The 27,087-nt window shown below is 30.9% G+C and overlaps 1 protein-coding gene across 23 annotated transcripts in view; it reads right to left on the reverse strand.

Annotated features, from left to right (window-relative positions):
• Positions 1-27,087, reverse strand: part of LOC143225008 (R3H domain-containing protein 1-like) — a 96,873-nt gene that overhangs the window by 26,801 nt on the left and 42,985 nt on the right. For 8 of the 23 annotated variants that reach the window (XM_076453622.1, XM_076453624.1, XM_076453628.1 and 5 more), the window contains 6 exons: positions 19,114-19,233; positions 16,191-16,552; positions 15,401-15,535; positions 11,709-11,796; positions 7,851-7,992; positions 812-952 (listed from right to left, as the gene is read on the reverse strand). In XM_076453622.1, coding sequence (XP_076309737.1) covers positions 812-952; positions 7,851-7,992; positions 11,709-11,796; positions 15,401-15,535; positions 16,191-16,484 — 800 coding nt within the window. In that variant the 5' untranslated portion in view covers positions 16,485-16,552; positions 19,114-19,233. Of the gene's footprint in view, positions 1-811; positions 953-7,850; positions 7,993-11,708; positions 11,797-15,400; positions 15,536-16,190; positions 16,553-19,113; positions 19,234-21,544; positions 21,784-22,926; positions 23,116-27,087 lie in introns of those variants that run through there. The other 15 variants (XM_076453641.1, XM_076453639.1, XM_076453640.1 and 12 more) reach the window with 8 other exon arrangements.

The following is a 27,087-nucleotide window of genomic DNA, read 5'->3' on the forward strand; positions in this document are numbered from 1 at the left end:
CTACTTTATTCCATACACCATATAACTGCTTGCTGCAAACACCTTTTGAAAAATATTTAATTCAGTTTCAATTCTTACCTGTTCTTATACCACAATACACCAGCTTTAAAAATGTTAGAATCACTTCATTCTGATTAATGTTCAAATACATCCAGTAAAAAACACCAATATTAAAATAAATGTTCAATTTATAAATAACATTAAGAAATATCAAATATGAAAATAATCTTTGAATTTATAACAGATGTGACTAATAAATGTTCAAATAAAGTATGTATAAATTAAACAGTAAATTAGTAAGAAGTTAAACTTTTAATATATTTACTATATGTTATCTTATGTTAACAATAGCATACAAGCGACAAATGAAATATTTTGATACTTTAACTTCTGACATGAGCTTTTTAACATACCATGTATTTATAGATGTATCATACTTCTGAAAACTGTAACATGATTACTATAAAATGAAATTGGGAGCAGGATGGTCAAGCTATAAAAATGTAGGCTTGGAGACTAAAATCAGGGTCAGGTAAGTAAATAAAACTACATTTAACTTTTCATCTCACCAACAATAATTTAAGTATTGTAAATTTCACAAGCCTTAAAGGTGAAAATGAATTGTGAATTAAACTTCTATTACTTTTAACTGTGAACATGATTTTAGGATATTACAAAAAATAACTAATTGTATCCAACTTGCTTTTTTTTTTTTTTTATTTACAGACATGAATTAATAAGAAGCTGATGAAGTGTTATCAAACATAAAAATAACCTATGTAGAGAATATATGAAGTAAACCAATACTTACAATCTTGTACTCTTGGTTTTGTTAACAATTACAGCAGTTCCATTCTGATCAACATTGTGATGAAGACCAAAAAATGCTGCCACCCTGTGTACAAGCATGCGATGATAAGAGCTCATCTGGGGGAACTTATGAGATTGTCGCCTGGAAAGTTATCACAAGACAGAAAGTGACATTAATTGAATTTTCTAGATGCATTCTTACTATATAAAATCCTTCACCTGTTTGAAGGTATTTAAAGGTGCATCTCAGAAAGTAATTTCATTGTTTATTAACTAACATCTCACACAAAGTTTATCTGTATAGAAAAGTAGGTTCACAGTACATTGAATAATATATATTACATACACATATATGGGAATTTTATGTATTGTGTATTGAATGATAATACAGCTATTCAATTTCATTTTAATTAGTAAACACATAAACATACCATCAATTTGATCATACATCTTACTAGTAAACACAGAATGAGTTTTTCTGGTCATAATTTCAAGTAATTTCATAAATAGATTTTTAGTTAAAGCCATTGACATTAGTATTAACAGGTAATACTAAATCACTACTCAAAATGATTACTTCATCAAGTAGAATGTTACTGTATGATAACTTAATATCAAAACTTGTGAGGTATACAGATGAATCAAAAACAACCTAAAAGAAAGTAGAAAAAATTAAAGGAGACTTGAACAGTAAAGTTATTCTTAGTAAACAGAAGTAAGAACTATCTTGAGAATGACAACACCATTTCCTTGGTCCAGATTTGAGAATTCTACATTACTTAAACCTTTTACATTTTAAATTATTCACGGCAGTAGTTTCCTTGTTGGACTGAGGACTATAATATTTTTTAATTTGATAGGCATAAAATCCAGATAAAGCTATTCCTGATATTTCTGTGACACAGTTATCAAAGATTTAACCCCTTTCAGTCCAAATGAGCAAAACAGTTTAACACTAGTTAGTAATTCTTCAAAATTTACGGAGAAGACAGTACACTGGATTTTCTTTCACGAGTGATAGCGAAGTTTAAAACCACATAACAAAACACGTTTCTTAGGGCTGGTTAAAATGTGATCAGAGAGCTTGTTGAAATGTGTGTATGACTTTAGATGGGTTCTCAGTGAATACAGTTATGGGTATCTTGTCCTTCTTTAGCTTATGGTGTTTCTTTAAGTTAGTTTTACACTGTAATAATTCTTGCCTGTTTCAAGTCAAGTCTCAATTGCTTCTTTTAAATATATGATTTAAATGATTAATGCATTAACATTAAGAGGCCAGAAATGAGTGTCTCAAATAATTTGTTTTATTTTCCCAGTAATTCATTGTTTAAAATGTTTTTAACATCATGGTATTGTTTACGAAACCTCAGGATATTGGAAACTCAATTGCAAAAGTTTGTGACATAACTCAAAGGTTTGGAATTTTTTTAGAAACTCAATGTACTATAGTTTTATTGAGATTTTATATATGTTTTTCAACATTCTTATATAATTTTCGTGTGTGTCTATAAACATGCTCATACAAGCCACTGCACTACTTTGGTAGTTTGTAAACCATCTCATACAAAACTACTGAACTTCTTTGATAGTTTGTTAGCATTCTCATATAAAGTACTTTATTTCTTTCATACTTTATCATCATTCACATACAAACAACAGTACTTCCTTGGTAGTTTATCAACATTCACATACAAACAACAGTACTTCTTTGATAGTTTATCATGATTCACATACAAACAACAGTACTTCTTTGATAGTTTATCAACATTCACATACAAACAACAGTACTTCTTTGGTAGTTTATCATCATTCACATACAAACAACAGTACTTCTTTGGTAGTTTATCATCATTCACATACAAACAACAGTACTTCCTTGGTAGTTTATCAACATTCACATACAAACAACAGTACTTCCTTGGTAGTTTATCAACATTCACATACAAACAACAGTACTTCCTTGGTAGTTTATCAACATTCACATACAAACAACAGTACTTCCTTGGTAGTTTATCAACATTCACATACAAACAACAGTACTTCTTTGATAGTTTATCATGATTCACATACAAACAACAATACTTCTTTGGAAGTTTATCATCATTCACATACAAACAACAGTACTTCTTTGGTAGTTTATCAACATTCACATACAAACAACAGTACTTCTTTGATAGTTTATCATCATTCACATACAAACAACAGTACTTCTTTGGTAGTTTATCATCATTCACATACAAACAACAGTACTTCTTTGGTAGTTTATCAACATTCACATACAAACAACAGTACTTCTTTGATAGTTTATCAACATTCACATACAAACAACAGTACTTCTTTGATAGTTTATCATCATTCACATACAAACAACAGTACTTCTTTGATAGTTTATCATCATTCACATACAAACAACAGTACTTCTTTGGTAGTTTATCAACATTCATACAAACAACAGTCTTCCTTGGTAGTTTATCAACATTCACAAACAACAGTACTTCTTTGATAGTTTATCATGATTCACATACAAACAACAATACTTCTTTGGTAGTTTATCATCATTCACATACAAACAACAGTACTTCTTTGATAGTTTATCAACATTCACATACAAACAACAGTACTTCTTTGGTAGTTTATCATGATTCACATACAATCAACAGTACTTCTTTGGTAGTTTATCATCATTCTCATACAAACAACAGTACTTCTTTGATAGTTTATCAACATTCACATACAAACAACAGTACTTCTTTGATAGTTTATCAACATTCACATACAAACAACAGTACTTCTTTGGTAGTTTATCATGATTCACATACAATCAACAGTACTTCTTTGGTAGTTTATCATCATTCACATACAAACAACAGTACTTCTTTGATAGTTTATCATCATTCACATACAAACAACAGTACTTCTTTGATAGTTTATCATCATTCACATACAAACAACAGTACTTCTTTGGTAGTTTATCAACATTCACATACAAACAACAGTACTTCCTTGGTAGTTTATCAACATTCACATACAAACAACAGTACTTCTTTGATAGTTTATCATGATTCACATACAAACAACAATACTTCTTTGGTAGTTTATCATGATTCACATACAAACAACAGTACTTCTTTGGTAGTTTATCAACATTCACATACATACAACAGTACTTCTTTGGTAGTTTATCATGATTCACATACAAACAACAGTACTTCTTTGGAAGTTTATCAACATTCACATACAAACAACAGTACTTCTTTGGTAGTTTATCATCATTCACATACAAACAACAGTACTTCTTTGATAGTTTATCATCATTCACATACAAACAACAGTACTTCTTGGTAGTTTATCATCATTCACATACAAACAACAGTACTTCTTTGGTAGTTTATCATCATTCACATACAAACAACAGTACTTCTTTGGTAGTTTATCAACACTCACATACAAACAACAGTACTTCCTTGGTAGTTTATCATCATTCACATACAAACAACAGTACTTCCTTGGTAGTTTATCATCATTCACATACAAACAACAGTACTTCCTTGGTAGTTTATCAACATTCACATACAAACAACAGTACTTCTTTGGTAGTTTATCAACATTCACATACAAACAACAGTACTTCCTTGGTAGTTTATCAACATTCACATACAAACAACAGTACTTCTTTGATAGTTTATCATGATTCACATACAAACAACAATACTTCTTTGGTAGTTTATCATCATTCACATACAAACAACAATACTTCTTTGGTAGTTTATCATCATTCACATACAAACAACAGTACTTCTTTGGTAGTTTATCAACATTCACATACAAACAACAGTACTTCTTTGATAGTTTATCATCATTCACATACAAACAACAGTACTTCTTTGGTAGTTTATCATCATTCACATACAAACAACAGTACTTTGATAGTTTATCAACATTCACATAAAAACAACAGTACTTCTTTGATAGTTTATCAACATTCACATACAAACAACAGTACTTCTTTGATAGTTTATCATCATTCACATACAAACAACAGTACTTCTTTGATAGTTTATCATCATTCACATACAAACAACAGTACTTCTTTGGTAGTTTATCAACATTCACATACAAACAACAGTACTTCCTTGGTAGTTTATCAACATTCACATACAAACAACAGTACTTCTTTGATAGTTTATCATGATTCACATACAAACAACAATACTTCTTTGGTAGTTTATCATCATTCACATACAAACAACAGTACTTCTTTGATAGTTTATCAACATTCACATACAAACAACAGTACTTCTTTGGTAGTTTATCATGATTCACATACAATCAACAGTACTTCTTTGGTAGTTTATCATCATTCACATACAAACAACAGTACTTCTTTGATAGTTTATCATCATTCACATACAAACAACAGTACTTCTTTGATAGTTTATCATCATTCACATACAAACAACAGTACTTCTTTGGTAGTTTATCAACATTCACATACAAACAACAATACTTCTTTGGTAGTTTATCAACATTCACATACAAACAACAGTACTTCTTTGGTAGTTTATCATGATTCACATACAAACAACAGTACTTCTTTGGTAGTTTATCAACATTCACATACAAACAACAGTACTTCTTTGGTAGTTTATCAACATTCACATACAAACAACAGTACTTCTTTGGTAGTTTATCAACATTCACATACAAACAACAGTACTTCTTTGGTAGTTTATCAACATTCACATACAAACAACAGTACTTCTTTGGTAGTTTATCATCATTCACATACAAACAACAGTACTTCTTTGATAGTTTATCATCATTCACATACAAACAACAGTACTTCTTGGTAGTTTATCATCATTCACATACAAACAACAGTACTTCTTTGGTAGTTTATCATCATTCACATACAAACAACAGTACTTCTTTGGTAGTTTATCAACATTCACATACAAACAACAGTACTTCTTTGGTAGTTTATCATCATTCACATACAAACAACAGTACTTCTTTGGTAGTTTATCATCATTCACATACAAACAACAGTACTTCTTTGATAGTTTATCAACATCCACATACAAACAACAGTACTTCTTTGGTAGTTTATCATCATTCACATACAAACAACAGTACTTCTTTGGTAGTTTATCATCATTCACATACAAACAACAGTACTTTGGTAGTTTATCATCATTCACATACAAACAACAGTACTTCTTTGGTAGTTTATCATCATTCACATACAAACAACAGTACTTCTTTGGTAGTTTATCATCATTCACATACAAACAACAGTACTTCTTTGGTAGTTTATCATCATTCACATACAAACAACAGTACTTCTTTGGTAGTTTATCATCATTCACATACAAACAACAGTACTTTGGTAGTTTATCATCATTCACATACAAACAACAGTACTTCTTTGGTAGTTTATCATCATTCACATACAAACAACAGTACTTCTTTGGTAGTTTATCAACATTCACATACATACAACAGTACTTCTTTGGTAGTTTATCAACATTCACATACAAACAACAGTACTTCTTTGGTAGTTTATCATCATTCACATACAAACAACAGTACTTCTTTGGTAGTTTATCAACATTCACATACAAACAACAGTACTTCTTTGATAGTTTATCATCATTCACATACAAACAACAGTACTTCTTTGGTAGTTTATCATCATTCACATACAAACAACAGTACTTCTTTGGTAGTTTATCATCATTCACATACAAACAACAGTACTTCTTTGGTAGTTTATCATCATTCACATACAAACAACAGTACTTCTTTGGTAGTTTATCAACATTCACATACAAACAACAGTACTTCTTTGGTAGTTTATCAACATTCACATACAAACAACAGTACTTCTTTGGTAGTTTATCAACATTCACATACAAACAACAGTACTTCTTTGGTAGTTTATCAACATTCACATACAAACAACAGTACTTCTTTAATAGTTTATCATCATTCACATACAAACAACAGTACTTCTTTGGTAGTTTATCATCATTCACATACAAACAACAGTACTTCTTTGGTAGTTTATCATCATTCACATACAAACAACAGTACTTCTTTTGTAGTTTAACAACATTCACATACAAACAACAGTACTTTGGTAGTTTATCATCATTCACATACAAACAACAGTACTTCTTTGGTAGTTTATCATCATTCACATACAAACAACAGTACTTTGATAGTTTATCATGATTCACATACAAACAACAGTACTTCTTTGATAGTTTATCATCATTCACATACAAACAACAGTACTTCTTTGGTAGTTTATCATCATTCACATACAAACAACAGTACTTCTTTGGTAGTTTATCAACACATTCATACAAACCACTGTACATTGGAATTTTTTGGCACTCTCATTAAAACCACTGTACTTCTCTAGTAGTTTATAAACACTCTCAAAAATCACTGTACTTCTTTAGTACTTTATCAGCATTCTTATACAAATCACTGTACTCCTTTCGAAGTTTATCAACACATTCATACAAGCCACTGTAATTCTTTGGTAGTTTGTTAATAATCTTATACAACCACTGTAATTCTTTAATGGTTTATCAAACTTTTCTTACAAACTACCATACTACTAAAGAAGTTTATCAACCCTCTTACCAAAATGTTTTCATTAAAAAAAATATGAATTATCAATATCTTTTTCAATAAATATTTCCTACAATGTCAAGTACAGACAGACAAGTGTATGTGTGTCATGTTGCACCCATTAAATGAACATAAAATGTTATATACCTTGCAGAAATGTTATTTGTACATTTAGTAAATGAGGGATTTAAGTTAAATTCTACACTTACCTATAATATTTTAACATAACTGTTATACGACAGTTCAATACATGTATTACTGGCCCTTCCACTGACAAAAGCACCAAAATTACAAGAGCAAATAAGTATTATTTAAATCATTGAAACTTCTGATATTGTAATATTCTTATAGAATATATTTATAATTTTAAAGTAGTCTTCTTTAGGCATCCTTACTTGTTATCTTTAATTAAAGTAATTACATCCTGTTCAATCCTCAGTAACATCATACGGTCTTTCTGGTTTTTATGTAATGTGTCAATAATAAACTGCTGGAGGTCAATGCCTGTAGAATCTGTGTATGTCTCTGTGCTGGAATCTAAATAAGTACAGAAAGAATACAATTTTTTTTATTAATGTTTTCATAAAACAAGTTACAATAACTGACCAGCTGTATTCTAGGAATTAGTGCCAAAGGTTACATCTTACAATGATCTGCAATTAACATAATTTTAACACTTCAACTACTTAAATTCAGGTCAAGTTCAAGGAAATTATCTGAATATAAAATTCTCAAGTTTAAAACATGTCTATATGATTAAGTATATTTCACATACAGATTCTGAAAAAAATAAGAAATCCATCTCTACACTCAATTACTATTATCAAGGTGTTGCAAAAATTAGTGTTAAGTTTTCCTTAACTTGAACGTTTTGATTAAATTTTTATCACTAAATTCAATTACACGGATGGAACAAATAATAGTTGTGGTTAAATATCTTGCTCATCTTATCCTCTTCATTATTTTCCATTTACATGTAATTGGTCTGAAGTTATCATCAGTATACATTTTTTTGCAGCATCATAAGCTTTTTATTTTATTTTCTTTGGCTTAGTGGAGATCTGAGATGCTTGTGAAAATAGCACTTTCCCTAGATGTAGTAATGTGATTTACCACAGTCATAAATGAAGAAACACATGACACCCAAGACTGGAATGTACACCAGAGCTCATGTTACTAGAAGTACTACATCATTTCATTGCATATTTTGATTTACTAAATTTTAAAATACAAATGATTTTCATAGTTTTCAGATGAAGAGATGATTTTACGTTTATTTCTTCAGTATATGCATTTTTAATTTTAGTTATTTGTTGTTTTTTTTTCTTACTATTGTTTTTGTAGAGATGAAACTACTGCTATGGACATTATTTAATTCTGGGTGATACATTATGCTAGATTCACCCTGAGGAGTAGTCACGTCCATACATAATGAAGATGTGCTGCAAGTTACCACTTCATTATAGTATTAAACTAGTACTCTATCACTGTTTTTCAGAAAGTTTATAAGCATATATAGTTCTGCATGAGTGAGCAGCTAATGCAGATCCTTTAAAGGAATGCAGAATGAAGCAAGGTAAGAGTATGAGAGTCCCAATTCTAATCCCTCAACAAAACTGAAGATCATTATTTAGAAAGTTGCTGCTGCTATTACTGTGACCAGGTGTGGTATGGTGCAGCAACACAATAACTGAGCAAGATGTTTACTCAAACAACTTAATAGCAATCAATTAAAACTAACATGGCTTCCATATTTAGAAGATAGCAAAAAGCATCAGTGGACCAGGTGAAGCAATACCAATTGTGTGTGGGGTACATGCAAGTAGTGTCGTGACTGCTCAGTAACGTGAACTAATCTATTGATGGAAATGCTATTAAATTATCCAATTCATCACAAATTTAATGTCCAATTGCATCAGATTTCATTGAACAGTGCAATATTCAATCAGATCAGATATTTATCCTATCTCTCGACAATTATAAAGACTAGGTTGTGGTTAGTGACTTTTTTTTTTATCCATAATTTGGAAGAAAATACTTATGATCATAGAAGCTTGTCTTTCATATGTTATAATTGTGGTTTATTTAGATAACTACAAGTTTTTCAGATATTTTCATGAGTTATTGTGTGATAACATCATATAACTAAGTAGTAATAATTTAAAAAGTGGTTTTCAAATTATAAATCATCCAGTTATTTCTGCTTTGTTTTAAGAAGCTAATAATAACTATTATTCTTTCCAATTTTTACACAATATGTTTACACTTCTCTTGAAATTTATTGCTCCAAATGATTAACCATTACAAGAAGAGGCTTCACGAGAATGAGATTTAAATTCTTACCTCCAGAAAAACAAGGAATATAAAATAAACAATTTTAACTTTTCACCACAAAGAATAAACATTTAATAAGGAAAAAATAAAAGTTTAAGACAAGTTTAATTTTTTACCTCGGAAAAACAAGATATGATGCAGTTGGCATAAATTCTTATTTTAAGAAGCCATTTAAGAATATAACAGCTCACAATCTTATCTCAGTAAAATATTCAAATATGACAAGAAAAATGGATTTAACATCATAATTTTCCTATACTGAAAACTTACTTCCAAAAGGTATTTATGACTCTCACAAGATTAGCTATTCTCTTTCAGTGCTGCCCTTTATATGCACAACTTTTCTTTACACGTCAAGCCTTTTGGTCCCATCTTAATAGAAGAAGATTCTAACAACTCTCTCATACAGATCATAATGTGTCACCTCTTAACCAACAGGAGCATGACATGCTCACATGATGCATGTGGTTTCCACTTTTTCCTCTACTGAACTTTCACTTTGTAGTTTAGCAGAAGGAGTGAGCAATAGAGAAGTGAGATGGAAGTGTGGGTGGAGGTAAGTAATTATCAGAAATATATTTTCCGTATATAAAAATTATAACTTTCAATATGGTGCTTAACTATTCTCACAAGATCAACTAGAATCCCACATTAAGAAAAAAGAACTGGTGCAAGGGAATAACAGAAGCAACCTGAAAGCATAAAAAGGATACCCTGACAATGAAGGAAATAGGTTTGAAGATCAGGAGAGGTCTGCATCACTTCTGAGTCAGGTATACATTTTTTGTCAAAGAGTATAAATCATGAAACAAAAGAATGGAAATTGTGAGGTGTAGAAGGTCTAGGGCATGTCAGACCACACTTTGCAAGTCAACGACTTGTAGAGTACTGACATCCATGCAAAAGTAGAATAAGGATCATATCATATTCACCTTAAACCCAAGAATCTGGGATTAAGACCCACACCAATTACTAGGTATGATACAAGAATCAACCACTTAACCTATCTGGAAACTGTCATCTGGCATCAAGAGAATGGAATCAACTAGTGTGAAAACTTATGTTGATTGGTGCACTCATATCCAAAATCTTAACACCAAGAACTAAAATCCATGTGAAGGTAGGATAAAGGCACCAACTCAAAGGAGCAAACTGCATTTGCAATGGAATTGTTGTTCAGTCACCAATGCAGATAGTTTGTAGCAAAATAGGAAGGGAAGTAGGGTGGAAAGAGGATCTCAACCAATGTGCTACTTTTTGTTAAAAACCCTCTGAAGAGATGGTAAATGGGCATGATCAAGGGGGATCAGTGATATCATGGAAGACCAAATCACCAAAAGCAATAGAATCTCATGAGTAATAAGTGACTGAGCCAAGAGTATATGGTGAATTAAAATTCTATTAAACTAAGTTGTGAAGAAAAATCAGAGATTTAGACATTTGAGTCGAAAATGACCCCCAATTGGACAAGACATTGAGTAAATCAGATAAAGGACTTCAACATGTTGACCATCCAGTCATCCAAGCTGCCACAGAAAATAGCTGCTGAATGACAATGCCAATTCTAGTTCAGAAACAGCCAGAAGTCATCTGGTCATATAATAATGAAATTGCAAACCTTGAGCATGCAGATGATGTGCAAAAACCTGGACAATTCAACAAATATACAAGATGTCAAAACAAGTCCAAAGTGATTAACCAACATGAGAGGGACAAACTGAAGAGAAAAACAAGGGAGTGTAAGGCTTGTGGCACGCATGAAGAAAAATTCTGCATATAGAAGGCAGCTAATTTTATGAGTAGAGGTAAGTACCGTATAGGAATTCTTACTGCAAGAAAGTGTGTTAAAAAGATAGAAAAGAAATAGATTTATCTCTAACCAAAGTAAATGTTTCAAGAAAATGTGTTTCACTTCTCACCTCTTGATAGACTGGAACAGCTATCCATACTACCCTGTGAACTGCCTTGTTTTCCCAGGTTTGGCTGTGTGATACTGGAGCCTTTTGACTAGTAAGGAAAAAAGAGAACACTGACTCTACATTGACAAAATACCACTGATAAAATATTTTAATCTTAACAAGTTCTGACATCATTTTACTCAAGCATATATAAATTAAATTTGTATAGTTAAAGATAAAAGTAATATATGTATAAAATTGCTGATGTCATATTACATCATACATTTTGCTTGTGCTTACTGTCACAACAAACTGTACATGTGAAATCACAGTCAATGTAAATTTAGAGCCAAAAATCCCTGAAATGCCACTGGTCTCTTAAACTAATACTGTCCATTAATTTATTCTTGAGTTCATTTAACACTTGACCCCATTTTCCTCAAAAATTAAATGATAAAGTTACCACAAATTATTGCTAATAATCAGAAGGAATGTTTATACTTCAGTGCTTTAACCAGAAGAATAAGGTGTGCGTGCGTGCATGTATTTATATACACACACACACACACACACAAATACACAAACATAGAAAAACATGCATAATAAACTATATCAGTATCTTAGCGTTTTATAAATAAACTCCAATTAAAGCTAAAAAATACTGTAATGTTTAAGAATAATTTCTTTCTGGCCAGAATGAAGGATATAACATAATAAAAAAGCAAGTTCATTTGTCCCTGAAATCTTGAAAAACACATCAGTCTACAGTCCAGAAAAATTTCTCTAAAGAAACTTATGTAGCATTAGAAGTATATAGGCCTAAGAAGTTTTGTAATACAATTTCTAGAAGCTTTTAAGTGACAATTATAAAGTTCATTTGTTCACAATAAACTAAGAAGTACACAACACTTTACATGTATTCCTAACCCTGTACAAATTATAAATTTCACAAATTTCTTTGTGTTCTTCTTTCACTGGAAGTTTCTGCACTTATAAAATGATAGTTTGTGAACCAATGGTTTAAAACCATTGTATAACAATGTATGTGTACACCTTATCTCTATTGCTATCATAGTAAGAGATAAATATCAATTTATTTTTACTGAACTTCACAAATTAACATACTTAAAATTTCACAGAGAAACAAGAAAATGATTAATTTTGTAAAGGTCAAATGTAATTTATAGCTTACCTAAGACAGATGCTCCAATTAAAAATACAATACTACAAAAATGCTCTTACAGCAGATGGAACTTGTTGCTTTGTATTAAAAATAACCACTCTGTACCAAAATCACATAACTTAACGGAAAAAAGAAAGAAACATAATTATGCCATCTAAGTAAAACTAAAGAGTGGTGCAGGAAATAAAGATAGTCATCATGCAGAACAAGCAAAAGGTTTAATGACTTCAACCTTAAAAAACAGTGTTGTTACACATAAAAGATGTATTCAGCTCTATAAAATACATTTATTTGTACAAATGTACAGAAAAAATACTTGAGCATTTGAAAAATATCACTAGCATTAAATAATGTAGATAATGTAATCAATAATAATAAAAAAAACACTAAGCCTTACCACCTCATGGTTTTATAACAAATTAAGTCACAGTGTAAGATTGCACGAGTTACCAAAATTAGCTTACTTAATAAGATTAATCTTATTATAATTTGAAAAAAAAAAAAAGTGTTTCTTTGTTCTCTAACTCCTCCTAGTCATTTGTATTGGGACTTTTCAACTATGGTTTAATCAACTAAGAATGCACAGCTCTAGTGATGGCTAAATGTGCACCAGTCGTTGGAGATGGATATCATGGGAACTGATGAGATTTCTCCAGTTTACAAAGGTATACATACAGTCTGTGTAATTTCAATCATTGCTAGTATATTCAGGTCAAAAACAGAAATATAATTTATATTCATAACTGGTTAAAGCATTAATTTTGAAACTACTATAAAATCAACTAAATCATATAGTGATTTAACTTTTATTAACTTCTTACTATGCATCACAAAGGTACATCTGGTATAATGAACTCTTATTCAATTCCAATGTAAAAAAAAAAAAATCTGATCTGGACATTTTTAAAATTCTGGATGTCTTTTTTTGTATCATAAATAACCTCATATTCTAATAACGGTTTGTTTTCTACGATGACATGAAACCCACTTGAAGTAAAAATGTATTGCAATAATGACTATTATGGATATTAAAATCTTTAAAATAAAGTACAGAACAAAGTTTCGAACCTTCTTAGGTCATCTTCAGGTTGACAAAGACAGTTTCAAACTGCTTTTGAGTTATGAAACTGAACAGAATAAAATGTTTTGATAAATATTTTACATTAAATATATCAATGATTCTAACAAGTATTTCAACATTAAATACAAAACAGTTAAAATAACAATAATATCTAAGTATCTTCATTTTGATGATCTTTTCACAATGTATTTCCTCAGTTCTGTTGTTGAACATGAGGTTTGTGACAAATCAGGCAAGTATTCTGCTGTTTTTAATGATTAACCCCTTTAACACTTAGTGGGGCACTAAGTGTTTTCTTTGATTCTATGGTCTATGTTTACACAAATATTTCAAAAGAAGAATATGTTGCATTGATGCTACTAATTTGTTATTTTAAAGTCTTCAGCAGACAAACTGTGTATAACAGTGAATTTTAAAGACAATGTAATGCCATGTTTATTCTTGTCATTAAAACTATAGGTTAACTATGAATTTCATATCCTAATATTGTGTTGCAATAAAACACTTTACTCAAAATAAAATACAAACTTGATACTTTAGTTAATTAAATAAGCAATTTCTTCAACAATTTAAGTAACTTTCTACTTGCAGAAAGTTTGCAAATTTTCATATACTCACACTAACCCTACTTAGAGACTAGCTGAACTAATCATTCCTAATTTTGATCTAATAGATTAAAGTGTTTATTTTTTTGTTTGTATTTAAACACAAAGCTACACAGTGGCAATCTGAACTGTGACCATCACAGGAATTAACACTCACTATTTAGCAAGCAAGTTCTCAAGCTTAATGAGAAGCCATGGGGGTGGAGAGTAGACTACTGGGAAGATGGTCACGCAAAAATGTCCACCACCACGTCCTGGGCTATTCTTGTCATAAAATATTCTGGAGTTTGGCCATTACCTTTATAATGAACCCATCCACAACTAAAAACCATGAAGTTCAATTTTATCTTAAATGTGACACAAAAGATGGACAACCCACACAGACTTGGATTGATATGCTCACTCATTTGATTTTTTTTTTATATACATTTCCCTAAAAATTAAATTAAATTAAAAAAAAATATTTTATTAGTTGGTTGTATCAAAAAAAGTATAAAAGGATAGAATGACAAGAGAGAGAAAACATTCACAAGTTCAATATAATTTTATGCATTAAAAGTAATGTCAAACACAATGTATTTACATTTTAGTTTATCATCATTTAGTCCATGCTATAGTAAGGTTTGCTATATATAAGTTTGTTTTGGGTTAGTTTCTAGGTTAATTAATATCAACTGAAGACATTCCACTCCTATTACACATTAAATTCCTATAAATGAAAATTTTAAATTAATATACAAGATCAATCCATTGCTCACATGCATGCAGAAATGCAAAAAGAATAGAGAAACAGCAGGTGCATTAACTATTGTTTCAAGCATGAAGAAAGGCAAGACAGACAGACCTGTGTAGTGAGTGTTGAAGCATTGGTCACGGTCAACATATTGCTGTTAGCTGACAATGCCTCCGCATCCGGAGGTGGTGAGGTATCATCACGAAGAGCCTCACTACGTACCAACAACTTGACTCGGTGATGAGCCTGGTACAAGTGCATTTACATAAAGAGGGTTAAGTACAAGCTGACCACAATCCTTTGCTGATTCTATTCTATTTGTAATTCCTTAATGACATGTGATATCAGCTGAAAATACTTATTTTTTCATTACATAAATACAAATCAACACACTCAATGGAACTTACATATAGAGTCATGTTTTGGTGGCATTATGGAATGCTATCACAACCTAAAACATATTTTTCAAAACATATGGGGTTGAGATAATGACTACACTGCATATACTACAACATATAAACATACATCTCAACTCTGTGTGTGTTCATCTTGATTAGATACAATAGGTTCAATGATACAATTACTTTTATGAATTTTAGACAAACCATAAAAAATACTGTATTGTGAACCTATGGGTATAATGTCATGGTAAACATCTTCATAAATGATATCATAGTCTTCTAATTGTAAGTATTCCTTGAATTCTAATGTGGAGATTTGTAAGAAGAAAAATTAAAAATTTTAACCCAATTATAAGTCCATGTAACAAATTAAAATTATTTTGCCATCAAAAACATACTTTAGAATCACTGATTAAACACAAAAAGAATGAATAAATACTACATAAATCTTGTAAAGGGAATGAAATTCTACGAGGGAAAAACAAGATAAGTGAACTTACCCTGGATTGAGCCTTCTTTTCTTTTCCCATATATCCAGATACAGGTGATTGTCTAGAGCCTGGTCCAGGTGAGCTGTGCGTTCGAGAAGAAACGTCTCCATCACTTCCAATACCATCGTCACCTTCATCCTCTCCTCCACCATCTGAATTATCTTCCTTATCTTCTTTTCCTCCTCCCCTGTCTTCAATATGAATTGTTACTGGAACAGGATTGATACAGCCTTCATCTTCTTCCAGTTCAATTTCTTCTTGTTTGGCCAAACGAGGGGTCCTAGCCCCTGGTCGTTTCTCCATCGTTTGTTTATCAAAATTGTTAGCTGTTTCTATGACTAGTGGTAATGATTGGAGATATGAACTGTAAACTGAGTAAAAGCTCTTTTTAAACAAATATTGTAAAACTATACAAAGATACAAAACTTCAATCAAAAGCATTTATAAATAAACATATAACTACATCTTATAAATACCTGAAGACAAAAATGTTGTCATAACATTACTAAACTTTATACAAAAGGATAGTAGAACACAGTTACCAAAAGCTACAATAAATGGCAGCAGAGCACAGCACACCACATAACTGGAACATCATATATAGTGTATGTGGTGAAATTACAGCAATCAATTTAAAATTTCAGAAAACATACAGCAGTTAAGGTGCATAAAATTTGACAAACCAAAGTACACAAATGTTTGTGTCAAATGATATATTGTGTGATCCACACCTTAAGCTGTAAACAACTGCATCTGTAATCTTTGAAGTGTTACTTTAACAAATTAAGCAAACCTGTATGCACCCTTATAACATTCCAGAGCAAAATAATTTGCTCATACAAAACTTGCATTAACTATCAAACCTGAGGATTTACAAAGTATCATCCAGAACTGCACACTCAGGCTATTATACAACAGTACAACTTAAAGCAACCTAAAGCTAGACTATGCTAACATGTTTGTTGGTCTTAAAATGGTTTGTATTACATGCAATAATTGGTTCAAAAATTTGAACACACTTTTTCATTAAGAAAACAGGAATTACTATTTCTGAACTCCACCTTAGGTAACTCAGAACTGCATATCAACCCACTGGTATTACTGAATTTGATGAACCACATACAAGTTCTGTATTTAACCAAAAACTGAAAACAAAAATAAGTTATAATAAACCCAATTTGTTTCATATAACAAAGACAGTATGCAGAACACGTTCTGTAAAACATGTTGTAGTGCCTGTGGTTCCAGATTTTTCAGACACCCTGTATGCAAAGTTAACTGTAGATAGATTTCTTGTTAGCATTGAAGATTACAATTAACTTCAGAGAAAAAAAAAAAGATTCCATTTAACAACTGAAGATACAAAATATTTGATCAATATTACAATCCTTACCTACAAAACATGTCCATTCTCTTACTCTCCATTTGACAATTACTAAAGATAGCAAAACATTTTATTCAAAGTTGTGTAAAAGCACAGAATTGTATGCCTATTTTAATGTAATATCCAAGAAAGATAGGACAACTTAGTTGAAACATTCACTATGTTTCAAAACACAAATATTATTCAAGCACAAATATCAGGCTACACTGACACTGTTTTCTTCTCATTGTTCTACTTAGATTGCTTATTTCAGATAAGTTAGCTTTCACATTTTTATTACTAATAATTTTCTTTACAGTGTATACCACAAAGTATTAAACCATCATTTAACTTTTAATTTGTTCTTTTTTCACTTCTCTCTCTTTTACTACTATATCTTGACCTACTTATAAAGTTCAATCCATCTACTATGTAAATAGCAAAATCTTTGATCTCAATCCAAATACTTGTGCAAAACTATTGTCAGAATAACAAAATATACAGAGTTTAAATTTATTTCATTTGTGAAATTTAAGATGCAAAAAGGTTACAATGAAAATTAAGCACTAGTAGATAACTTATGAAAATTCATGGGGAGAAAAATAATACCAAATAGTAGGCATATCCTGTTTTGAATGACAAAATACCAATACAAGAACCTATGAAACCAACAAATGGGCCTTGATATGAAAACTTCAATAGCATAATTTTCCCAAAAATGGGGTCAAACGTTGTCCGAAGTGGTCACCAGTTTTAGCTACTTACATCACTTTACAGAAGTGTTTTGTCTGTCAGTCAGTATTTGTTTAAATATTTGTTATTCTTAATCTTGTTTTCATTTACTCTTGAAACGGAACACTTTCAATGATCCTGCAGATGTACATGGTATGTAGGCACTGTTGATTCTGAATGATCTCTTCAACGTCCTTGCCAGTTTTTATGTAAATTTGTATTGCCAATCCTGAAAGCCTCCAAATATTCCTTTACCCCATTTAAGAAATGGTGATTATAAAACTTTACAAATATAATGGTATCCATGTGTTTTAAATTATCACATGTCAGTGCATATTTAACACAAATCCATCAGTGCAGTCTTAAAATCTCCAAACCATTTTGACCCACCAAATTTCAAAATTTCTGAAATCAAAATTTATTTTATTGTCTCCAATGGCTCAAATATACTGATTCACTCAAACAGCTGAGTCAAGACAGAGAACAAAAAATCCCCTTACTCCTCTTTATTGGAAACCCCTTATAAATCTCTAAGCATTTTATTTAAATATATATATTCTATAAGGGTCTACAAATTAAAATAAAAATTTTCAAGTAATTTTGTCAGAAATCAAGTAAAGCATAGATGCAGATGTACAATTAAAAATTACACATACACATGGCAGTCATTTATTCTGTTGAAACGAAGGCAAAATTCTGTGTGTTTTGCAATGCATAAAGTTTGGGCATATATGTATAATATAATATATACACAGACACACGCATAAGAAATGGATCTGCTAAACTGCATTGTTTTCACCCCTTATACACATAACCCACACTGATTTCCAAACTCACCTTTTCCATCATGACTTGAAAGGGAAATTCACTCATAAAACTCTTAATGATTTACAACAGCAAGGCACACAGTAACTAATCTAGACCCTCTTCCACTTGTAACTTGGTATTTTTACAGACCTGCAAGTGTATAACAATCTCATTAATAACTCACTTTAACCTTTAAACACACTCAATTTGATCTGTACAACACTTGTACATACATCACTGTATATACAAATTATCATTACCACAATTTTGATCATGTAGAAAAAAAAATTACACATCATACACACCAACCTCTAACAGGTTTATCCTAAAAAATAAGTTACCTTGATTTTGAAGATTTTTCACAATTTTTTGGCATAACCATGCATAGAGAATAAAATAATTAAAAAGACTGGAATTGTTATATAAGCATATTGAAATATTCTAATTTTCCTCCCTGTATTGCTGGGAGAATAATATACTTCATACTCCTAAAAATCTATTATAGAGACCTTATAAATTCTGTTTTATATATAAATTCACATCAACACTTTATTATGCAAGTCAAGCTATTTATTCAAATGTTTAAAAATTAAAAGTTTAAATATTCTTTAATACACATGGATGTATATTTCTAACGTGTGTATGGTAATCTCTATCAAGGTGGGTTCTGTACGTTTTGTCTTTTGGGTACATTGAGCATCTATATTGATTAACCACCTAGCGATTTGTATAAACCTAAACAGTGTATTTTCACACATACACAGATAAATTAATATACAGTTCACAATCAGCTTAAAGTGAGAAGAACAAGAGAAATACAAAGACTAAGCAGCAGCAGATGACTACACTCTTCCTTCTTCAACATGTGTTGTTCCATACATCAAGAACTAAAAAGTGAAAGTAGGCAACTGACAAAAATAGGTCAGGTCAAGAATAGATGTCTATAAATAGCATTAATAGAGGAGAACAAATTACACAGACCAACTTCAAGCAAACAAGGAATCTATTTACTGAATATGTACACACTCTTTAAGAAGTTTAAATGTTTTTCATACTATGCAAGGTTCTACATCTATTCATCATTAACAGTTCTGTAACAAAATGTATATTTTCTATTAGATTTTATTTTCAGGTGACAAAAAAAAAACCTTTTCCCAAATGTTCTCCAGTGATAACAAAAAAAAGCCTCTGCTTGGAATCAACATACATTTGAAATTCATTATAAATATGGCAATATGAGTCAACCTTTAAACAACAATTTAAAGTTATAAACTATCTCTGGGGCTAGGATGAAATTCTGAATTCATTCTTTCTTTTATAAACCAAGAAAAGTGAGAGGGTTTATCTCTTCATAACATATACATTACCTAATAAATATGTATCAATTTCATATAATTTTCTACTCAGTAAAAACATAAGCAGATAATTCTGAACTGACTGGAAAAAATGTTTTACAATAAAATTAATTAACACTGTTAAAAGGTTATAAAAGAAATTGGAATTTGTAATTTCTTCTATACATAAATAAAATTGAAGAACATCTATCCATACTGTTAGACAAATGATAGTTTTAATTTAGAAATCTATGATTAGAATAAGTGAGAACAGCTTACAGGGTTATAGATTTTTTTTTTTTTTTTAAATGTAATTCAAACTTACTGAAACCTTTTAATATGCAAGATATTTAAATTATTACACGTTATTAAATACTTCAAAAATGGTCCAACTATTTGCTGTGTCAACAGTTACAGAATTACAACAAAGTGAGCACTTAATCTAATATCGAATCTATGCAAATCATTTTTTTCTAATATTCTACATAACATTTCCTTTTATTTCCAACATATAACTGTTATAATAGTATACAATACCCAAACCCATAAAAATATATTTTTCATAGAGAACTTTGTAAGTTCTAGATACAAATCTAAAGTCAGCAGTAATTTATTTTAATAGGCATTAAGTTGTGATCACAGTAAGCAATGTATTTAGAATGAAATTAAATCAACTTGTCAATCAGAATAGATTAATTAAATATATTAGTATTGCAATGTGTTGTTCTCCAAACCAACACAGGAATATTTCACTTATAAAACTTTTCACAGCCTAACAGTCAACTCAGGTTTATAATTAAACATTTACTGCCATGCACATTAGGACTCAACGTTTTCTTTCACTCTGGTAATATTACTCATTCTTGAGACTTTACATGGTTTATGATTATTTTTCCAACTGAACCTATATAGCCATATTACACAACAGCAGGACTTGAATAATTTCAAAGTTTAGACTAAAACTCGGTTACTATATGCTAAACCTTTGTGCTTTTGAAGTTTATCATTGTTGTTGCAAAGTTAAAAAATATTGTATTAAATGTACAATATTTTGTACAATTAAATGTACAAATGTACCACATGTCAAAACTCTACATCACATTATCACAGTAAGAACTGAGTCATACCTTCTGTGTTGCATGTACTGCATGAGATCATGAGAAATTTCCAATTGCTACTTGATGTTCATTTGTTCAACAGCCCAACTGCGCAGGTAAAGGTTAATATCAAACACACATGCACAGTATTTTCTGTCCTAAGAACAGTCTTTATACTTAAAAATTCTTGCAGTTCTTGTTAAAGGTTTTGAATCTTAGAAACTATGTGTTTGATGTACTATCTAAACAGGTGCACACGTGGTGACACACTAAAAGATGAGTGCAAAAAAATGGTATCAGCACATACAACCATATTTTTACTTTTCATTTTAAATTAACAACTCAAAGTTCTCCCTCAATTTCATGACAGTTTTCTCTCTCTGCACACCCACAATATATTTACAAACATAAAATTAGTAAATATACACTCGAAATTTCCAACATATTATTTTACTAGGTAGATCAATACCCAGATGACACTGAACTACTTGGCTTTCACTGCATGAGGAAGGGGGGAGGTTTATTATTCACCCACTTTACTACCAAACTGTAAATGTTTTTTGAAGAGCTTTTAATATTCAACTATTGTTTCAACAAAACCAAAGCTGGTAATATAATACAAGTCAGTCATCTAAATGGTTTGTAAAAAATTCTAATCCCTAAATCTTTCAATACATATTCAGCCAACTAACTAGCAGAAGAAAGTACAAGTAAGGTACAACCTGTCTTATTGCACTCTTGCTTCTCGAAATTTTACAAATTTAGTTATCACAAGAGAACAACTCTGTGTATATCAGAGAGTTCCTCAATTCAATACCAAGTGATGTCATGGTCAGAAGTTTCATAAAATAAGCATTTCTGAGACGGTGAGGATATAATTTAAAAAGTTGGAAAGATACCAGAAAACTTCCTGACCCATCAGGTTTATAAGATCAATCATTTATGTTAACTATAGCAGGTGCTAACAATTATTACCACACAGAACAGACTTTACACACAGATCCATGCTGGTATCTCATAACCAGTGGAATAAGCTTTCCTTTAATACTGACCCATAAAATACACTATTTTGACCAAAGATCTTTTTTGTGTAAAAAGTATAGCATATTTAAGTAAAGAATAATTTAGTAATTATTTATTAATCATAAAAATATGTTAAATAAAAAACATTCAGGAGAGCATGCTGTCATTTTAATACATTGTAAGGAGAAATAATTATTTTACTGTATTTTCTGAAATTGTTTTCACCATGTTAAAGAAAAAAAATGCAAATATTACTAATTTTTAAAAATAAGATTAAAAATTAACAAACATTATACACTTAACATGCAAATTTACAAGGCACTACACTAGCAATAGAATAAGATCAAAACATGCCACCATCCACATAAAATATAACTGAGGCACCCTACCTTTATTCTCCTTGTCAACAATAATTAAATTTGTCAGACCTTTTAGGCCCCTTTTGGCTTGCCAATCCTTGCAATTTACAGGGGACACTTAACCACAGGGCACCACTAAATAATGGTTTCAACTAAAATGTCTTAAACTGGAACAATGAAATTATTTTTATGTACTTAGTGTTAAAAGCTAGAAATGCAAAAAAACAGGAAGGTTTTCTAATAACTTACATACTATACTCTCATCATATGCAAGTAGCAATATGTTTAATAGAAAAAAACATCTAATTACTGGAGAAAGATTCACACAGAAACACAGTTCATGTAAAAGTTCCTTCTCAACAATTCCAGGACATATTTGTTCAATAACTTTCCAAGGCCAACATAACTAATGTGAATTCCTTTGACTAAGTACAGGTGTACCAGTTTCCCATGTAAATTCTCAGAATCTTCGTTTTAATTGTGATATTTTACAATTCTTCTCGTGAACCTCCTTGTACTAAGATATTTGAATTAAACTCCAAATGTGATCACACCTCCTTGACAAACAACTGATTTTATATATGGATCTATGTGTTAAGAAATATGGTACAAAATTATTCAATAAAACTGATGTTGTATTTTATTTGGGCAAATGTGAGTCAAAAAGATAAAACTAATCAACGGCTCTACATCATACAAAACTTTCAATTATTGACTCCATACCCTCTAGAAAAATATTTCAAATATCTGTTCCACTAAAAGCTATAAATATTTAAGAACAAATGTACTTACATAGTAGCAACTTTTGAGATAAACCCATAACATTTTAGAACAACACACATTAAAGGTCCTTTATATTTATTATATTATATACATAATTGTTTTTATTTTCAACTCACTTTTTCCTATTTTAAATGCATATTTTTCTAATGAAACAACTAATACATGACTTCATAGAATCTCTTAATACAAAAGTAGATTTCTAACATTTGGTCACCACAATTTACCACTAACTTTTCAAAACAATACCTACCTTATGAATATTGATATAATTTCTAATAAATAATGAATAAACATATTCATATACAAAAAAAAAAAAAGTATGTAGGACAAATGAAATAATTAATTTAGAGTAGGTTTAAAAGAAATAAAGAAGGTGTATCATTTAAACAGATGAGTTTTTATGTATGATCTTATTAGAAGATCAGTACCATGCTTGGTTGTGGAATTTTATTAGTTGAAGAGAAATACTGGATGCCTTGTTTCTGTACGGTCTTGATACAATAGATAGCAGAGTTGAGAGGGTTTGTAATTTCCAATTTTTGTAGATATCTATCTATCTATCAATCAATCAATACAATACAGAAACAGGGCATCCAATATCTCTCTCCAACTATTAAGATTCTCTCAAAGGCCAAGTATGATATTGAATTTCTAATTATAATAAAAAGATGTTACACAAAAACTTTTGTTTCTAAACTACAATTTTTCATTTGATTTAAACTTTTCCATTTTCTTTTGTTCTACTTTTTTTGTATTTAAGGTCTTTACTTACAAATCTCGTAACAAAGTTTCCTCAGGTTATTTTAACGTTTCTTTACATACAAACCAACCACATTTGCCTTCTCTAGAAGTAAAACTTCTGGTTTTATTAATCCACAAATGTAAATTGATTACACATATGTAGCTATAAAACTTTAAAATAAATATAAACCAGCCTTTGTCTTCAATATAAGAGTCACAAACATACATTAAGGTGTACCTTTTTAACTACTACATCTGGTACAAAATCTCTAATACTTTTTTCACTCAAGTTCACACTCTAAAATGTCAATAAAAATGAGAATTTCATGAGCATTTCCACAGCAGAATGATAACTGGAGATGGTTCTTTATCTTCCTCTAAACTAGATTTGTCCACTCGTACAACACAACCAGATTCAAATTGTATGTAGTGCTAACAACACAAAAAACACTTTTTGTTTTTCAATCATATAGAATACAAAACATCAGATTGATCTCTTCAGATCTACTGTTCATGAATCTTCTAACACTATAGTTTGGCATACAACTACAAGAACTACTTCAACGTATTCTATTATTTGACATTATGGAAAATCAATATATAGCCCACATACACTATGACTTTTTCTAGTTCATTTGCAAGTTTCATGCTCATATAATTATTTGACAATTAACAGTCATAGTCATACGGCAACAGGGATAATGAAAACTCAGCTTTCACTATACAAAATACAGGGCCCCCATAGCTCAGTGGTAAGTTAGTGGGCTAATAATGTTAATTATTAATCAGGGTTTGATACTTAAGATGGACAGAACATATACAGTCCACTGTGTAGTATGTGCTTCTCAACAAACAAAATATACGAAAGGTGATGATATGGAATTATTACCATAAAATGGATATACTGGATCGGTCATGATAAGCAATTATTATCATAAAATGGATGTATTGAATCGGGCATGATATGGAGTTATTACTATAACAGGGATGTATTGGGCATTCCATGATATGGAATTATTACTATAAAATGGATGTATAAAATAAGATATAGATTTATTGTCATAGACATATCAACGCAAATGCAATTAATTGCAATGTTGTAAAGAGAAAGCTCAACCCAAAACTTTGCTTAGACGGCCGTATCAAGTTTACCACACGTAAACAAATACCAAAAACAATTATTTCTCTGAGTGCCACATGATACCAACCCTAATCACAATTCTGCTAACTTAATAACTTTTCAGGAAAAAGAGTGAACAACGTCGTAACCGCCGCAGCCCGAGAGAGAAATGTTATTTGCACGGAGGCTGAGAACACCAGCAGTGTTGATCGATAAATACTTTGTTATTTTATTATTTACTATGCGTTCCAGTAGAAAATGTTCCCTACATTCAAGCGCACAGAGAGAGGTAAGGGGGAAAGCTAAGATTCTATTCATTGGCCTTGAGCTACAGTGAACTTCAATAAAACAAGGCAAGGGTCTCTCGATGAAATGCTGTTAACGTTACACTGAGAGATTTTAAAATTAACGATGCTATAATGTGAAACAGACTTAAACCGCGAATGAAGAACCAAATCCAGTTATTTATATTTCTTACTCTTGATTTCGGAATCACTCAACATGTGTTTGTTTCAGTCCAAATAGACACACACACAAACATGTACTTTTCAAGACAAAAGCGAGAATAAACCCTCAACAAAACGTTATAAACTTAAGTATAACGTTTGCATGGATTCAGTACACATCTGAGATAACGGTCTGAAATACTATGACACAAGGAGCTGATTAATCGATAACTGGGTATACGCAACCTTAAGCATTGTTTATATACTGTACGTGTGCACCGAACAGGAAGTGCAGCACATTGTGTAACATTGTGTGTAATCGTAAGTTTGTTTTGAATTACGCGCAAAGCTACACAAGGGCTATCTTCACTAGCCGTTCCCAATTTAGCAGTGTAAGACTAAAGGAAAGGCAGCTAGTCATTACCACTCATCGCCAACTCTTTTACCAACGAATAGTGGGATTGACTGTTACATTATAACGCCCCCACGACTGAATGGGCGAGCATGTTTGGTGTGATTCGAAGGATTCGAACCCGCGACCCTTGGATTACGAGTCGAGTGCATTACGAAACGGCCCAGCATGGCCAGGTGGTTAATGCTGCCTTCACTAGAAGTTCAAATTTAATAAAGTACAGTCTGGATGTGTGCACAAAATAACCTGTGCAAGTGTTCTTTCTCCATTTACAATGTGACATCTGCATTTACAACAAAGATTAGCCACAAACGATAGTCTAAGTACAGGGCCATACATATACCCGTTTACTTTCTTTAAGTCCACAAAAACTGTCTTGACTGCGCCAGGTGTGATATTGATTCGCTTAGTAAATCGTCACGAAAAGAGGATAGTTCCTTCCTGTAGTACACATAACGCTGATCTCGTCTGAGCAGACGTGTACGTGTGGGGCCTGAGAATTGTCCGACCAAAACAATAAACCTAATGAAGTGCAAATATAGTTTGCTGAACACATCACTGATGAATAACTTGAAGACGTCAAATTCCATCCACTTGGGTGTTACACTCACGACGGATATTTTTAAGGTGACCACTTGGTTCAGTTTTGAGACTTGTACGGGATGCCTAAAATATAACACGTTAGTAAT

Source organism: Tachypleus tridentatus, chromosome 9 (assembly GCF_004210375.1).
Source record: "Tachypleus tridentatus isolate NWPU-2018 chromosome 9, ASM421037v1, whole genome shotgun sequence".
Lineage (NCBI taxonomy): Eukaryota > Metazoa > Arthropoda > Merostomata > Xiphosura > Limulidae > Tachypleus > Tachypleus tridentatus.